Source organism: Leptosomus discolor, chromosome 9 (assembly GCF_034619465.1).
Source record: "Leptosomus discolor isolate bLepDis1 chromosome 9, bLepDis1.hap2, whole genome shotgun sequence".
In the NCBI taxonomy this organism is placed as follows: Eukaryota; Metazoa; Chordata; class Aves; order Leptosomiformes; family Leptosomidae; genus Leptosomus; species Leptosomus discolor.
The window spans coordinates 20,323,763-20,342,348 of record NC_141399.1 but is presented as its reverse complement, the minus strand read 5'-3'; the positions used below and the strand labels follow the sequence as shown (position 1 = coordinate 20,342,348).

General features: G+C 50.3%; 1 protein-coding gene across 2 annotated transcripts in view; it reads right to left on the bottom strand.

The window, feature by feature from the left end:
• The window catches only part of BSN (bassoon presynaptic cytomatrix protein), a 92,946-nt gene that overhangs the window by 28,627 nt on the left and 45,733 nt on the right, over positions 1-18,586 (bottom strand). For both annotated transcript variants that reach the window (XM_086469997.1, XM_086469998.1), the window contains exon 3: positions 14,993-15,775. In XM_086469997.1, coding sequence (XP_086326123.1) covers positions 14,993-15,775 — 783 coding nt within the window. The remainder of the gene's footprint in view (positions 1-14,992; positions 15,776-18,586) is intronic.

Sequence of the window (18,586 nt, the reverse complement as noted above, 5' to 3'; positions counted from 1 at the left end):
GAAGATACCCAGTGGAGGGTCCCTGTGTGCTGAGCCATCACGCTGACACAGTGCTGGGGCAGCCTGGGCAGGGTGGTGTGGGGCCCCTTGAGCACAGCACACCTCATCTGCGGCATGCTGCCTTATTTTAGCAGACAGAGCAGATGGCAGTGGGAAGATAAGGAGGCAAAGCAGAAGAGAAGAGAAGGCTTTTGAAATAAAGCCCCGTGCTCTGCTGAGGGGGTTTGGTGCATTTTGATGGTTGCAGCTAGGATAAGCTTACAGGCAGCTCAGGGGGTTCACTGATGGGGGGCCTACAGCCATGAAGAGCAGAGATGAGGAGAAGCCTGCCCTGGTTCCCAAACACCATTTGGCAGGGACAGCTGGTGTTGGCTCAGAACTGAAATAATCCTCAGCAAAGGGAGGCAGAGACCTCGCAGAGGCTTTCAGCCCTGGGAAGAAGGTGCCTTGGCTCCACCACCTCCTGCTTGCAGGGCTGCGGGGAGCTGGGACCATTCCCTTCCCCAGTGCCACTGTGGGTTCCTACGTGGCTGAGCCTGAACATGTCTCAGAGCTGCTGCTGCCCAGGATCTTCCCTGACTGAAATGTAGGGAATGCTATGGAGAGCACTCTGGGTTTGACTCCTCTTGGAGCCCCTGCAGAGCTGGGGACCACAACAACAGTGCACAGGGACTGGTCTAGCAGCGGTAGTCCTGAGCTCGGACTCCAGGGCACGTTGAGAAGATGGTTTATCACGCCACCTGTCCTGTGCTGCCCTGTGACCAGTGCCGGGCGGCAGCAAATCCTCCTTGTACTCCAGAAGCCATACACCACCAGCCTGGCTACCAGAATGCTCAGGGAGATAGTGCCAAAGGCTTTTCAAGGCAGATGCCATCCATGTGGGACCTGACAAGAGCAGCCTCCCTGCTGTCCCCTTCACCTGGTTTCACATTCACTGTGACCGGCAGGATAAAGCACCACGGGGCAGGGCAGAGGGGCCCGAGATAACCATAGCCACATCCTCCCAGATCTCTGCCTCTGCCTTGCCCTGTAACATAGAAAATATAACTCCCGCAGCTGTGCCTTTGAAATTGTTTCTCTTCCAAACTCCTTGGAAAGTTGTTTAAGTTGCAAAGTATTACCTGGGGCTTTCGCATCAGGTTCTTAATTAGCTGAAACAATTTGCTTTGTTGGGGAACCGTTTCCAAGAGCTCTTAAACAGCTTTTAATATCAGCTCTAGGAACAGCCTCAGAAGGGAAAAGCTTTTCTTCTGGGCAGCGAGTCAAGAACTGGACTACACCTCAGCCCGTCTCCAGCAAATTTCTTTCTGCCACACAAAGAAGTTAGGCAATTTTTAACAATGAGTTTCATATTCCCTTCTGCCAGTGCAGGAGGCTCACTAGGCTGAGCTTTGCAAGCTGCTATTTCCCTGGGTGCCTGAAGTGCAGGCAGGGGGTGATTTTGCTCTTGGCTCCCTGGCATCTCCCTGGCCAGGAATTCCAGCTCCCCACTGCACGCACGCGCTCGCAGGGGAAGAGTGCCCGCATTTGGCTGTGACTGCACCAGAAAGAGCAGGTGACTTCAGATCACACCGGGAATACAAAGCAACCACCACTTAGTTTGCAAAAAAACCTTTTACCTACCCAAAAGGAGGACTTTTTGACGCAGAGAGAAGGTGATAGCACTTCCTTTAATGAGTTGCTTACTTATAATTGCTCATTTTGCGTACTTCCTAGATCTCACTTCCCTAGGTGCCATTTCAAGCAACGTATTTAGAAATGCTTGGCAAATTACAAAATAATAAATAATTTTGGATGTCCTTTTCCACATCAGCTCCCGCTCACAGGAGTGGAGCAGTCTCTTGAGGGTACGGCAAAGACGTGGCTATACTCCCTCTTTAAACTTTAATTTTGTGTCCAATTTCTCATCAGGTTTCTTATGCCTGGCTGGGATTGCCTTTAAAATTTGGGGGATTTTAAATTAAAATTAATTGGGTGTCAGAGCAGCGACGTTGATGCCACTTACAGGCAGCATCCCCTGTCGTCACTCCCTGAGCAGATGTGCAGGGGACATGAAACAAGGAAAGGTGCTGGCATTCCCTCTGCGCCCATGCTGGGAGGTAGAGACGTTTCCCAGCTACAGCCAGATCTAGCTGAATTAGGGAGAAAAGAATAACGGGGTAAAATCAAGGAACTCCAGAAAAATTATTCTAGCAAATTACCAGATAACTCTATAGATAATTTAGACGTGACAAGACCTCGAATCTGCTGTTTCGCCAACAAACAGTCGGCGATGCACCAAACACGAAAGGAGGGTGTTACCCAAATGTACCTGTCAGCACATTATATAGCGGGCCAGCCTAAGAGGAGTCAAATAGCTGGCAGAAGCTGTGCCCAGCATGGTTATTTTCTGCTCTTTGGTGCTGGTGTTTGCACAATAGGAAAATTTTTGAGAGAAATACAGTTTGTATCAGAGCAATCAATACCCTTAGAAAGCGGGCAAGCCTCCAGAGGCACAGGAGTCCTCCCCAGCCCCCACCTCAACTTTGTGAGCTTCCTAAGGGACGTTTCCTAAAAATTCCTCATTTTCTCAGGGAATGATTGCACATTTGATGGAGCATTTTATCCCCCAGGGCTTCTAAATATTGCCTACATGATCAGACTGTACTCCAACGCACCCTGGGTTAACCTCATTTATTTATGGTTAAGGCCAGAGCAGAGGCAGGGTGAGTGGGAAGGAAAAGCGGCCGCTTGTCCCTGCAGAGCCATATTTCAGCCCTGGGGCAGGTGGGATGTGCCCCTTCCCCTGGGAGCAGCCAGGCCCACAAGGCCATTGCAGGCGCCAATGTGGCTCTGCACTCAGCCCAGCTGCCAGCAGGGCTCCCTGAGCTCAGGCATGGCCACGTGTGTGCAGGACGGATGGTGTGGCTGGGGAGCACCCAATGTACTGCACATGAAACCCCCTTGCTTGAATACTACAGTAGAGTTATCACCACCATTTTAGGGGTCAGACCTTGCAGTGCCAGAAATAACGGGTAGCAAAAGCAAAGGCAAGAGGAGAGATGGGGACTCAGCCTGGCTCCAAACACGAACACCGGCTTGCAAGTCACCAAGCACTTCAATATGCAGCAGTCCAAGAGCTGGACAAGCCTTTCCACCCCCTCATGGGAGCAGAAATGGGATAAAAATCAAAGACGTAAAAGAGTGCAATTGTTGCAGGATCAAGCATGAGCATCTGTGTTAATGCCTTGGCTTATAATTACAATCACTTACGTTAATAACTGCACCTCATTGCTAATCCCTCCTACACTTCTGATTATTGGAAAGGAGCTGGTTTACAGCCTTACATGAAAAATGAGACTATGGAAGCATCAGGTTTTATAAGAAATCCTATCAGCACCAAGGAAGCTGCAGCATGGCTTTCAGTCTGCCCAACAGAGCAGCTGCTGCTAGGCACATTTTACAGAAGAAAAAAAAAAAAAAAGACACATAGGAAAATGAAGGTGTTTCAGTTTAAATGGCAGGGGAAGAGATGTTCTTCTGCACTGAACAGGTTCCCTGAAAGCTGGGAAATGAACTGGGAGTGGAAAATGCAGGAAAGTGTCTCTCCCTCTCCTGCTCTGTGAACAAAATGCACACGGAGGAAGCCAGGGTTCACAAGACTGAGGAGCCTGGATGCCACAATGGCAGGCGTGCAAAGGCTTTTAAGCAGATGAAGAGGCAGATGAACCCCCTGTGGGGTGTGCCTGTAAAGGTTTGGTACCCAACTCCTCCACAAGCTGGGATGCAGGTCCCCAGGGGCCAGCCCAAGAATTTCCTTTGGGAAACCAGAAAATAAGTATAAATAAATAATGAAAATAATACAGTTTCTAGCATCTAGGGTTTTGCCAGCCAGCCCCTGCCCTGATGTGCCATGCAGGCACCTGGCTTCTGCAAGGATCTCACACCTCCAGAAATCAAACCATCCCTGTGAAACATCTCACTTTCAACCAAGCAGCAAAAGTCAAGCCAAAAAGTGTTTACTCATGTGTTTCCAGCCAAGTCCTGACCCCTATGTCTGAAAAATTACTCAAAAGTTGGCCTTTATCCCTCTACAACTCAGTCCCCTGTTCGTTAAAAGTGATTCCTGCCCTGAGAGACAAGGACGGCTGCAGTTCAGAGGGCTGCAAGGTGGCCACGGGCCATGCTAACAGGTGCACCACTGAGACTGAAAATCAGCCTGGATAATATAAGAATGAAACATTGCTCAAAATCTCCATTCAGAGACCTGCACGGGCTCAGAGCCTTGCTGTGCCCCAAAGAAAGAGCTTGCTTTCATTTTCTATTTTGCTTTTTGCATTTATTTTTGCTGTGGGCTGATATCATCCACCTTCCCCAGCTCATCAGCCCAACAACCAGGCCACGAGGAGGAAGCAACCAGCCACTTGCTGCACCCTCTGGTCCATTCAGCTCTTTGGCTTTTAACGTGCTGTTACATTTTACTTTTTTAAATAAAAGGCTGAAGTGCCCCGGTTCCTGCTGCTTGCTTCTTGCTGCCACCCACATCACCTGGATCACTGCTTGCAGGGCATGTTGCACCAGAGCTCTGCTGAATCCCAGGCACCATGACAGTGCAGAACCCCAGTTCCTCCAACAGTATTAATTATACAAAGCTTCCCTTTCAACCAGGCAGAAAGGTGCCATTTCATGGAAGACCAGAGTTTACACTGTGATACGGGGAGACTAAAGGAGAGGGATGCTGACGGTGAGGGCTCAGCTCTTCATCCCACACCTCCTGGCAGCACCACTGCCCTGACAGGATCAGGCTGCGTCCCTTCAGCAAAGCCCCATGGCCATTTAATGGAGAAAGAAAATGAACACCCAGCTGGCTGACTCCTGAGCATTCACTTGTAACCACACTAATAATGCCATTTCTTTGCATAGATTTTCTTCCTTTGCCCAGCAGTGTTTTCTCCTACACTTAATGTAATTCTCAGGAGATGGGATTTTATAGCTTTCACCTCGCATGGCTCACCCCAACACACGTGTTGTCAGGAAAATAGGGCATCCCAGCACACAGCAAGGACTGAATGCTGAACTACATGGTATGTGAAACATTAAACTAGGGTGAAACCCTGCAGTGGCTGAGTTGTAGATACCATAAAACCGTCTTTCAGGTCCTGCTGGCCCTTGGAGAAGGACATAACCTTCACTGACATGCACATGGCTGACAAAAGTTTGCGCTTTCTTCAGCAGCATGGTATTAACGTTCCTCCAGCACCAGGAGGCTGCACTGCCCCCCAGGCTTGCCCTGCCCATGGGCTTTACCAACAATGGTTTTGATGTGGGAAGGAGGGAACTGACACAAGAGCCTGGCCTAAGCTAGCGATGTCCATCCCCAACACATGCACATCCAGCTGGTAATCCCATAATCAGCGTCACCGTTGGCTTCTTTCCCAGCATGCCCACACGCTTCACTGTCGGCAGCCCCTCTTCTCACTCTAATTTTGTTCCATGGACCTTTACAGATGCTAAAGACTGTGGGATATGACTGCAAAATGCCACTTAGTTCACTAGGAGAAATGATGCTGCTTCGGAAGGTGGATCATCACCAACAAAGTCAGTCCGAGACGCTCCCATCACAACTGGAAAACCATCTCCTCTGCAGGGTGGCCCTAAAGCTGCCTCCCTCTCAGCTAACTCAGAAATCCAGTGTTACAAAGGCAATTAAATGCTTGATTAAGTGTCCCAACACGTTCCCAAATAAAGTACTAACATGGCATGTTATAAAAAAAAAAAAAAAAAAAAAAAAAGAAAGCTCCAGGTTGTATAACGGCCTTCGAGCACATCAAGATAATCTGTGCCTGCTCCCAGGGGATGGAAACAGGAGCTGAACAGCCAAATGCTCTCTCCATGTCCACCAAAAAGAGCTGTTTCTCTCTTTGCCCACCGCACCTTCAGACCAAGACTCTGATTTACATGGTCTCACCAGCCTCTCAATCTGCTGCTGGTACCTTCCAAGGGACTGCACACCTCCACCATCAGTTCCCATGGTGCTGCTCAGAGCACACTGCTCCAAAGGTCCCCTCCAACCTGACCCTCTTCACAGACTTCTCGTCTTCATAAGAGCAGTGTCCGCCACAGGCAGATGCTCTCCATCTCCACCATGAGCCCATGCACCCCATGGAGCAGCCTGGATTCAACAGTCAGTGCCCTGTACTGTCCTACTGCATCCTGCTGGCACCCAACAAGTCATCCTACCAAGCTGAGCATCACAGATGTGATCCATTTGACACCTCCTCTAAAGCAGAAGTAGTCTGTAATCCTATGTAGTGCGTTTGGAGGCCACTGAGTGTCCCTAGCCCACTCTGATCCCACCACCACTTCTCCCAGGGCAGAGACAGCGATAATCTACTGATGTTGGGTGCTGGTCCCCATGCTGGAGACTGCTCTTGAGCTTCTTTATCCACTGATGATTCAATACGAGATGCAGTAGGAGCAGGAATGCGGGTCCAGGTTCTCCCCATCCTGCTGAGAGTCCCCACATCTCCCCTGTAATGTCACACTCCTCCTCCCCTGCTTTCCGCCAACATCTCCCGCTCTTTGCTGCATCTGGCAGACCTTTAGGAGGACACCACAGGAGCCTCAAACTTTGTCCCCATGCCAGCTGTGTGTCTGAACAAGGTGTCCACTGAGGTCTGCATCAACTCCCTGCAAATGGAGCTCACCTGATGAGTTACAAGGACATCTCTTGGGTTGGTCCTGCAGTAGACAACAGTGACACTGCCCAAATCAGCAGAGAGGCATAGAGCACCTTGAGGCACCGGGCTCCAGGGCTGCCCCACCAGCACAGCTGATAGGTCCAACTTGAAGAGCAAAGGCATAAAATCCTGTGCTAGAACCACGTACACCTGAATTTCGTGAATGAACTGGGTTTTTTTGCTCTCCAGCACTTTATAAAAACCTTTCTGATATCCATAAACCGCTATGGCAGCTTTAGCTTGTCCTGCTTCTTCTCTGTGCTTCTACTTTACTTATTTTTGCTGCCTTCAACCTTTCATGTGTACAACAGTAACTCTTTTCAAAGCTTCTCAAGGTCAAGAAAGTCCCTAACTAGGTGCATTAGGGCAGTAATTGATCTTCTCTCAGTCTTTCCCAAAGTGTCTCTGAACTGTGAAACCTCAGTCGGGAGATAGAAAATTACTCAAGCCCTTCCCAGGTTGGTGAATTTTAATATTCATGGCACCCGACTCATGAGAATGTCAAACCCTCTCACATTGATAGCCCTGTACCTCTGTCTCCACGTCCCTGCTGCAAGGTCGCAGTCCCCTCCATCTACTTGAGAATGGCTTAAGTCCTTTTCTGAAGGATGAGTCTGTGCAACAAAAGTTTCATGGACAGAATACCATCACCCCTTAGAAGCAGATTTGCAACACCTATCAAAATAAGTGTCTTCTGGGAAAAGCAATCAAAGCTTAGCAGGGGACAGGAGCTGGCATGAAGATCTACCCATGTTATATGGGCAAAAAGCATTTCCCTAAATTATTCCTTGTCATTTTCTAGGAAACAGCATGATCAATACCACACAGCTGAAGCTTCACCATCAATTAAAGCAGAATTAAATCCACATTGCTGCCTAATGGAGCAACATCAGTCACTCTTTGGATTCCCAGTCTGAACGGTAGCAGGAACCAGCAGAACCTCCCTTCTGTCAGCTGCAGTCACTCAGTGGAGCCAGAGCAGCCCCCCTGCTCCCCTGGTTTGTGGGCACTGCCTCATGCCCACCCACACACATCTCTGTCTTCTGTGGGAGCAATGGTTTGCCACGAACAGCAGCGAGCGAAGCTGCTACAATTCACAGCAAGACATCGGGTCTTGCAGGTTTGCCTTCAGGAATATTGAAGAATATTGGCCCATGGGTCTTGTTCACCCCAGCTGTTTGTTGGGAGCAGGCTGCCATGCCTGGGCAGCAGTTGGCACACAGGGGCTGTGAGACTGAGGCAGCGGTGCAGGCAGCCACCCACCCTGCGGCAAGGTGGTGGTTCCAAGAGCTGGCATAGCAGCTTCCTGCACTCTTAAGGGCTGTTGAGAAGGACATCTACAGTGGAGACTTAACTGTCACGTCTGCCCTGGTACCCACCTGACCTCCAGCACTGCAGGCTGGCCCACAGCAGCAATACTGACATCCCAAAATCCAGAGGGCTTAGGCTCCCTGTTTTAGGCCCGAATCTTTGCACCACCTGCTCCTTGGTGAGCACTCAGGCTTTGCTCTTGAAATACCCACTGGCCTTCCCAGCAAGACAGCTCAGGAGGACACCCTGGAACTGCTGGCCCAGGCAGCTCGCTAGCCCAAGAGCACAGCGTGCAACAGGCAGCAGCTCCAAGTCCTAGGGTACAGCAAATATGCTCTGGAAAACCAGCCTGGCATCGGGGAAGCACCACTCACTTCAAATACATCTTCATTTAGAAGCGAGGAAGGCAGAAATCCCTTACCTTGCTCAGCCGCTGTCACCCCTCTGAATATATAGTTTGGTTTCACGAACCATTGAAAACAATCTGTAGGCATGAGCAGCAGCTTCCTCCAAAGCATTAATCAGCAGGGTTCACATACGGCTGACATTTGTCTGTTAATAACATAATTGCACCTAAAGGAGGAAAGGAATCTGGAGCTCTGGGTTGTTGGGTTTTTTTGGTTTTTTTTTTTGTTTTTTTTCTGATTAAAGAAAGGAACAGCAGTTCTTAAGACAATTTTAAGTGGCCAGAAGCTGAGAGCAGGCTCAGCAAGGCGAAGCCCAGCATTTGGAGTAGTCCTAGAACCTCTAAAGACACGATCAGCAGAAGACAAGTGTCTGCAACAGACATGGAGGTAACATATAATGGGGTTCTGCCAAAACACACAGCCACAGAAACACGGATTGCATGGATGGGACACCTGTGGACGCTGTGCCTCACCCATCTGATGGGACTCCACTCAACTCAGACTAGTCTGCCAGGTTACACATCACCACTGACCCCCAGCCCCACTTCAGCCCCCCGTGCTTGCAGGAGGAGCTGGCAGAGAGCCCAGCATCGCCCAGTGCAGTGGCAGGAGCTGGCTTAATTACAGCGGGTTAAGCAGCACAGAAAACTCCTGAGTCACAGCGAGCTGTTAATTACCAATCTGTAAAGCGATTTGAGGGCTCAGTTGGTGAAGCCAACTTCATCTCGCACTGTCATACACAGCGCTCTTGGTTTGACAAGCTTATGTGACTGACCTGAGTATTTATACCCCTTGGACTGGGGTATTTTTTTTAAATCATCATTTCTACACAGAAATTCAGGAGAAACACAGCAATTGCTGCACTCTGTGGCTCACATCTCTGGCTGCCTCTTCCTCCTGCAGGAAACTCGGGGGTCTAACCTCCTGCCCACCCTTCAGCATAGAACCTTGCTTCTCCTCCTGTCCCCAGAAAGGGGACCTAGCTGCCTCAGCATCCATCTGAGCCCCGGGGACCCCGCCAAGCTGTCATCGCAGGATGTCCAATTTCAGGGAGAACAGCCTCAAAGGGGTGACTGACAACAGCTGCTCCCTGCTACATCAGGGGCCGCAGAGCATGTCTGTCGGTACTCTTCGGCCCTCTGAGCCCCACTGGAATAACAGGACCCAGATTCCTATGGAAAAACAATGCCTGCAAACTTTAAGGGCCTGTCCCTGCTTGTCACCCACCCACCCCGTCACCACATGCAGGCAGGCGGCTCTTTGGGAATGGCTTCATACATAGGGCGCTGCACAGAGGAAGGACATGTGGCTCTCCGAGGTGGTGAGCTGCTGAATCCCTAACACAGGCACTGCCTGCACTCCAGAGGGCAGTTTTTAAGGCATCTATATCCTGCTTTTTTCTCCTGGCAGGAGGTGGTGGGGCTGCCCCAGGAGCCGTGCATGGCCCCAGATGCCAGACTGGGGCTGGGATTTCCAACCCAGCACGATGCTGAGCTGGAGGCACTCTCTTAACCCAGCTAATCCTCTTTGGCCATGAGCTACCATCTAATTACATTCCCAGCGAGAGCATGGACCCTCGGGAAGGGGGCAGGGAGACATGGCACACTGTGTGTTGAACACAAGCTCATGTCTGCCAGCTACCACCTGCAGTGAGGGCAGGCAAGGCAAGAGCCTGATCCTCCTCCCCGCTTGCTTTTTTCCTCTTCGATGAAATCTGTGTGCCGACACCAAAATAATTTCGGCACAAAACCTTTCCTCAGCCCCCCTTCTCTAACCCATGCTCCGGCTGTTGGCAGTGACACTCTGTTCTGCACAAAGGCTGATCTCACGGAGTTTTTTCCATCTAATTGAACTCCCTTTTTCACAGGCATTCCTCCCTGCAGCCAAGCGCAGGAGCTGCTGTGGTTGTTTCTGCAAGTAGGGCAGGCTCGGCCCCATCCCCAGCATCAGCACCTCAAACCAGAGCATCAGACCCTGGGGAGCTCTTCTGCTCGGGGCCCAATTTTGTCCAGCAGGAGGTCTTGGAGCATGATGGAAAGAGAAGCCCAGGGCTTTCTGGAAAGTATTTGATACAGTGATTCACAAGCTCTTTGCAAGAAATCTGTCTGAATGGGCCTGTTTGTACCTGGCTGCAGGTACAGGGAGAGCAGCAGAAGGGGAATATGTCCCACGAAGGACTCAAGAGAATGCTGATCCTGCATCTGTTGACTTGTGATATCACATCCAGGATAGTGCATGTGATATGCATATAATATATTATATATGCTTATAATAAGGAACCTAACAGCATTGACTGGTGAGACCAGGTAAGGGAGATGCAGCAGCACGCCCATGAAAACACAAGTGTTATGAAAAGAAGGATGCTTTTTATAATGTATGGGGAAAGCAAGAAAACAAATGCAATTTTAGGATCTGAATGTGGTGTGGCGAGTACTACAAATCAGTCAAAGGACTCTCCTGAGGGTAAGGCACCCATTGGAGGTCACAGCCTGGTGTCCAGGGATCAGCAGCATTCTTCAACAAAACTTGTCACTGCTCCTGTTTCAGGCTGGTTAATTAGGCAAAGGGGCATCCTGGCACACTTATTTAGTAACACAACATGCATAGTTCATTCGGTCATCAATACAAAACCCCTGGAGCCAATTGGGGTCAACCATGGTTACCAGGAGAGCATCATGCAAGCGCAGGGCAATCACGTTGCAAGCCAGCTCTTGCCAGATCATTGCTCCCTTAGCAGACTCTGCCATAAACAGGGGTGATTTCTTAAATTCCCAGTGAAACGGCCCAGCACTCAGTCTTCTTGCAACAGAGACTTCTCTCCTGCCTGCGTGTCACCAGGCTGAGGCTCCAGGAAATTTGGGAGAGCCCCAAAGCGCCAGCCCTGACTTGGTGGGAACAGCTCATGGTGCTGTTCCCAGAAGCCAGCTCCTGGAGGAGGTGTGATGCAGTGGGAGGAAACTCCAGGCACCTGTACTTCTGGTAATTCACATAAACAAGTTATTTAAAGCTTGTATCATGGTGAGCAAGTCTCCATGAAGTGGAGGTCAGCCACAATTTTGGGCTTCCTCTCTCTGATGGTCAACCACAGCTTCCAGAGCCATGGGCCACCACAGCCCACATGTTTCTCCTGGGATGCACTGCCACAATGCCATGCCTGTACCTGAATCCTTCAAGTGCCCTAACCATCATCTTCTGACCATGCCCAGGGAGAGCCTGCCTTTCTGGTGGATCTCATGGGAGCTCTGGACTTGGAGGCACTATCCAGCTGCTCACAGGTGGGATGCTCTTGGAGCAACCTTCACCTGGACCAGACTACACGAGCACTCAGCCCTGGCACTGCAAAGACAATGAGGGAAGTGCAAGTCACCCTTTTCTTTTGGTGGTTTGGCACCTACGCGACTCAGCCCACGAGTCCACAGAAAAAAGCACTTTTAGTATTTTATTTTCTTTCGCTAGGTTTGAGTGCACTCAGCTGAATGAAGCGCTGGGGAGGAGGCAGCTCCTTGGATACCTCCCGAGGAGGCTGCAGAGGGTGGGAGGGGAATGACAGAGAGCCAGAGCCTCCAACTCCATCTTTAGATCAGGAGTGGGATGGGGGTGAAAATACCATGGGTAAATAATAACACATCTTTCCAGGGAAAATGAGAAGTTTTAGGGGGCTGCAGACAGGGGCAAAGGCCTTCCCCACTTTCTGCATTTTGCTGTCAATTTTCTTCTCCCCATTTCATAATGGTGATCATCAGACAGCAACACCTTCTGCACGCCCCCCACCCCCCCTGCTGCTCAGAGCAGCCTGGAGGTTTGACTAGTTGCCCCTCCTGATGTTGACTGTGTGTTGGCACTTGTCATGTCCCGCTGGTTGCCTAGCCACACAGCAGCCTCCCTCGGCTCAAGTTCATTAGTGCCTCCCTACCAGTGAAGATGACTTATTTAGCAAAAATACTTGTCCCGTATGAGGATGGAAAAATTATTTAGGGTTCTTTCCCCTCCCAAGATGGTTACATGGTTTTGCTATGAAACTATACTTACATTCAGCCCACTGACAATACTGTGACAAAGCCTCAAATGCTTGCAGTGACAATACAACTATATTTGCAGAAAACACATTCTTTTAGCACTGTTTTGCTGCAAAACTCCATCCTTTCTCCAATAACCAGGCCACTGTGGTCCCTGCCGTCTCTCTCCTTGCTACATGCCATTTGAAACCAGGGGTGAAGACTTTGCCCAAGCTCCAGCAGTACATACTGAGGGTGCTGCCTGTCTCACCAGCAGCTCACACTCCTCTGCACTTAACCAGATCCGGGCTCAAATCTCCTCATTAGTTTTCAAGCAACTTCCAAGGGCAGCTTACAGTCAAGGTCCTAATTCACAAAGCAATTAATGGATCAAGCCTCACTACTTCAAAGAGCGAGTTCTGGTATTTGTGTGAATCTTGGGGCTTGGGACAAGCTCATGTGAGCTGCAGGCAAAAAGAAGATCAGACCACAGAGTAATTTTCTCAGAAGATCAAGCAAACCTAAAGCCCAACTCTGTTAACAGATCTTGCAATGTTTTCCTTTCCTCAGAAAGTTTTTGTTAAGAACATTTGCAGCTGAAGTGTTGCATTTCTCCCTCAAGTCTTAAAAAATTAAATCCCATAAACCAACCCATCATCCAAGATAATGATTCTGTGTAAAAGGAAACAAAACCCAAGATACCACAAAGCCCAGGTGGGACCTTGCTGTGGGTCTTCACTCTGTGTGATGGCACATGGATATTTCAGTGATGAGCAGCAGCAAGAAACCCTAGGATGGACATATGTGCAAGGGTGAGTTTGTCAAGGGTGTCTGAAGGTGTTCACTCAAGGGCTGAGTGAGCCAAGACAGACTCGAGACTTCAAAATCTGAAATTTAATCCCAGGTGTCAGCTAGTGACCCTGAAGACAAGCACTGGGGAGAAGTTGCCTTTCCGTGGTAACTGCAGAGAGCACCATGTTACTTGGTACAACCCAACCCCAAATTAATTCTCTAATTAATTCATTACAGGCAGGCGCCAAGGGGAGCACATCAAAACCATTTCACCAACCCATGAGCTTTCTGAAGCCTGGAAACACATTGGCCATGCCAACACAGGGCTTCAGCCCTACCCAAGGGACTAAACTGGGACACTTTCTTTTCTCACCCAAGCCCTCAGGGTAGGAAGGAAGCAGTGGTAGGAGCAACGAGCAAAGTGTTTCCGTTGAAAACGGCATTATGTACAAGGAGGTGGATGCCTGATGAGTTTACATCTCCATGTGCATGCTGTGCACCGCACCCGGAGAGCAGCTCTCCTCCACCACAAACATGACCGTGAACAGCAGCAGCTTCAGGAAGAGAAGAAATTTACTGAGTGTAATTGAAACTGCAGGAAGGAGCCAGGGACATAAAATGTAATTAGCCACCATAGAGCAGAGCCAAGATTAGCAATCCTACTTCTCGTCATTTAAAGTTCCCATTAACTTTTCCATGGGCTGATGAGATCAGTTTTGTGTCTTACTGTCTGCAAGATGCAGTACTTTCAGAAGAAAGCCCTGGGCTTCCTCTTGTAAGGGTCACAAATCACCTGTAGAGAAGGGGGTGAGGGTCTAGACTTTACATAGGCCTTCTCCAAGGGTCTGGAAGATCTTCCTCCCTAGCTACCAAGGTGGAAGGGGTAGGAAGATGCTCCAGCTGAGCCCCAGCTGCACCACACTCCTCTCCAGGCATCGGTAGCTAGAGTTGGCAATGGTGCCTTTTTGGTGCTTGGGAAGATGATCTGGGTGGGCATCACAATAATTCAGAGACCTCCTCAACTACAGTTGGTGCGTCTGGGTGGACCTCAGACCACCTCAACCTCCCTTCTCCTCTCCTCACAATCCATCTCAGCAGGCTGCAAGACACCCAGCCAATTCATATCCAAACAGCATTGCTGACATCTCCACATCCACCCCGTGCTCAGCCCATTCCCCTGCCCTGCAGCCAGGCACAACAGAGCAGGGCCCTTGCCATCTGGAGAGGGCAGCAAACTCCAATGGGCCATGGCGTGCCCTCAGCTGATTTGAAATCCTCTTGCTGAGGTCCTCCCACCTTCCCCCCCGCCATACCATTTTCCTTGCACCTTCAGCATCTGGGGATGCAAGAGCTGCACAATGTCCTTCACCAGCCTCATCCCAAGCCTGGCCAAGGCATCCATCCACACCACCAGAAGGAAGATGCTTGGTGACTCTAGCACCTGCATGACCTGTTTCTATTTCCTTACCCTTGGATACCTTTGGGGAGCAGTGGGCACTGCTGGGGGATGCCCCAAACAATGGCCACCCCTTGCTCTGCTCCTTGCATGAAACCAGCACAAAATCAGTGTACGCATATGAAATCTGCGTCTTTGTCAAGAGGTGGAGGACCATGGCCTCCAGCCCTGGGGCTTATCCCAGGAAGGACTTGGCTTCAGTAGCTTCTTTTTATCCTTTGAAGGAAAATGCCACATCTTTTCTCCATTTTAAGTGAGGAAAGAGCACTGACCCTGGGATCAGAAGGTGCCCACCCCCACCAGCCCCCTTACCTCCACCAGGTGAGGTGTGGGGTTGAAGCCACACAGGTTGCAGACCTGCTGCCGGCACGTTGTGCAGGTGTTGTAGTTGGGGGGCTCGCCGGAGCCCACGTTGATCTCTGCCTTGCAGAGGGGGCACAAGACCCTTGCTTTCGTCACTTCCTTTGGCTTGACACACTGCTCCGGCTTGCCCAGCTTCACGGCCGGTGCGGCACCAGCCTGGCCCTGTGCCCCTGGGGCTTTGGGACCAGCTTCTTTGCTGGCATCGCTGAAGACGATTTTTGGAGGCACTTTGCCAGGAGATGGCTGGCTTGGAGGGGGGGCCTCTGGCTGGACAGACATGAGCGTGCTCGCCTGGGTCAGGAGGGATGCCCCAAAGCCAAAGAGCTTCCCTGTGAGCCCCTCCTGGGGCTGCTCTTGTGCTCCAGCCCCAGGGGCTGGGGCAGCAGGCTTCACCCCTGGGTCTCCCGTCATCTTTCTCTGCTCAGAGGAGGAAGGCTTGGCTTGCTGATGCTGTGGGGAGGACCTGGCTGCCTCTTGAGGTTTTGGCTGGCCTTGGCCGTGCGGTTCCCTCTGCGGTGTCACAGGGTGAGGTTTGGGTGGCTCAGGTGGCAGGGCATGGGCAGCTGGCAGGGATTTATCTGCACCCGGGGACGGTGGGTGCTTGGCTGGGGAGCGGGAGGGGGATGGTGAAGGAGAGTGCAGCTGCTGCTGGCTCTTGGAGCGAGGAGCGGTGGTCATGTCCATCCCCAGTGCCCGCTGCATCTGGCAGTTCAAGCACAACCATTCCTTCACCTGCGAGACAAGGAGAGGACATGGGCAGTGAGCAGTGGGCAGGCTACAGCCACCCACAGGCAGCCCCAGCTCACCCTTAGGTTCCCTTAAACAAACCCTACATAGCTATAGGAACAAGCCATCAATCCCTGAAAAACATTTTGGTACCACATTCTTCGCAAAAAGTATCTTGCAGTCAGGGCGAACAGACCCCATCTGTCACAGGTACCCACAGCACAACATGCCAGTGCAAAAGCAAGCTTTAATTAGCATTGGTTTGCTTCCAAGGCTTCTGCTGTAAAGCTCTTGCTAGCCACATTGCTCTGCCTGCAGGCAGCACATTTTGTGCCTCTCTTGGGGGGAGAGGGGCCTTTCTCAGGCCTCCCAGCCCCACCACCTCCCTAAAGCCCATTTTTTAACTCCTGCTCGGTGACCAGAACTAACACAGAAAACAGCCAGGGCCCAGTGAAGCTCTACAGAGGGATGCTGCTATAACGCATGTGTGCGAGTGCAATGCTCCCCAGTGCTGGCACGCTGCATGCTGCCACTGTGTACCTCCTGGAGGAAAAGCTGCCATGGCATGCTCAGTGCCTCCCTGGGGCCAGCAGAGATGGCTTTTCTGGAAATGGTGCTGTGGTTGCAACATTCCACCCCAAAATTTGGCACCGCAGCCCATAAGTGACAGCACAGAGCGGGTTCTCCTTGCACAATGCATCTGTATTACTTGGCAGGCAAAGCGCCGACTAGGGAGCAAATGGTTAATTTTCACTCTCACCATGACGAACTTTTTGATGCAAATGAAAAATATAATGCTCCCTCACTAAGTGGTGATAAATGAAAGACTTCCCCCCCCCTTGAGACATTCCCTGTGACATGCTAATGTTTGAATTAAGTTAATTAAAGAGGCCATATGAAAGCTGTGAGCCTTCCCACATGAGGAATCCCCAGGATGCTCAGCGGCTGTGCAAATATTAATATATAGCACAGTCAGCAGGACAACTGGGTCTGCCTGCAAAAGATTTCTCCAAGACAAGCAACTAAGGTGGCAAAAAGAACCAAAGCATTCCCAAAAACTGAAGCAGCATCCAGGATAAGTGGACCCAGAGCCTGGCACAGGCTGCTGCATGTGCAGCACCCGACAGCTCCCAGCCCTGCACTCCCCTGGGGCTGCATGTCCCACGGGCCAGCATGCACCACATGACGTGGATTTTCCTGCCTTTCATTTCAGGAGCCGTCTCCTTATCCCAGTGTTATGGATGACCTCTAAGGTTTGGCTTAATCCCCGCTGTAGACTTTAACTGCCCCATTGTCTCGCCCAGCCCCATGTCTCCAGGTCTGTGTGGCCTTTTGGTCCTGCAGTTATAGAATCATAGAATAGTTTGGGTTGGAAGGGCCCTTTAAGGGCCAAATCCTGCAGTGAGCAGAGACATCTTTAGCCACATCAGGTTGCTCAGAGCCACTCCAACCTGGCCTTGAATGTTATCACAGATGGGGCATCTACCACCTCTCTGGGCAGCTAGTGTTTCACCATGCTAATTGGAGAAAATTCCTTCCTTATACTGGAGGCACGAGTGCTGCACAACCAATTCATAATGTGTCCACAGAGTTTTCCCCCCTACACTCCAACCACAGGCATGTTTTAACCTTTTTCTGCTCACAGGAGCTGCCTGCAGAGATGCAGTTGGGTGTTTTGGCAGGTCCTGTGATGGGACAGGATGGCAAGTCCCCTAGAGGAGAGGCAGATGTGCCCTGAACCCCTCCTTACAGGTCCCCTCCCCAGCAGGACTCTCAAAGCCCAGCCTTCAAACAATAAATTTTTTAAAATAGAGGAAATCCAGATCAACTAGGAAAGATGGGTTAAAATCAAAAGGGGGTGCATGAACAAACCTCCACCTGCCCACTATGCCCCTTCCAGTCTCTGCCCAGCACCTTGCCAGCTCATTGGGTTGCAGAGAGCTCTTCATTGCCTCTTAGTCTCCAGCAAAGCTCTTTCCATCACCTTACAAGCCTGGCTGCACGTCAGCTCTTTGTTCTTCTCAGCCTTCACAGTGCTTGCTGAGCTCCCACGCCACTATCCCCACCAGACTCTGCTCAAGTATTTCACTCAGAGCTGAGTGAAAAGCAGCCTCAATTTTTCTGCAGCAATTTTGTGTCACATTGTGGTTTCTCCAAGCCATTCCAAACAAGCCACATTATACTTAGTTCCTGAAAATATTGCTTTAGTTTTTATAACTTCTTATGGTCTTCTTGTCTCTCTTCTGACATACAGAATTCTTTGCGTTATTTTTGCATTCACACCCCCTGGAATTTCTTCCCACTATTCTATTTCAGGAAAGCGTCTCCCAAAATCCCGTCAGCTTTGCCCACCATCCCCATCAGCTCCGATTAAGGGAGAACCAATCCTTTCTGTTCAGGTTCTCTCTCTCCACAAAGTTCCCAGTATCCGAGAAATGCAAATCTTCCCCCTCCCCATAATCTACTTACCTGCACTTTAAGACCCTCTGGCGAGATGGGAAGAGGAGATCTTCCCAGACCCATGTCAGGGCTGTTTGCATCTAGATTTAAGGGACCATGACTGCAAGGTACACAACAAAGGACATGCTCCACATTCCTGGTTTTGTATAGTCTGTATTAATTGTAGCCTGGCACAAGATTTAGCTTATTTTCTGGAATAGGAAAAATACTTTGCCACTCTCCTGCATAAACTTCCAAACAATCAATCAAAATATTGAGGGAATTCAATTGATTGCTCTCGACTGACTGCCAGCTTTAATGAGAAGCAAGCGCTGCTAGTGAATACCAAATGTCTCACAGCTCTGGCTTTCCAGGTTC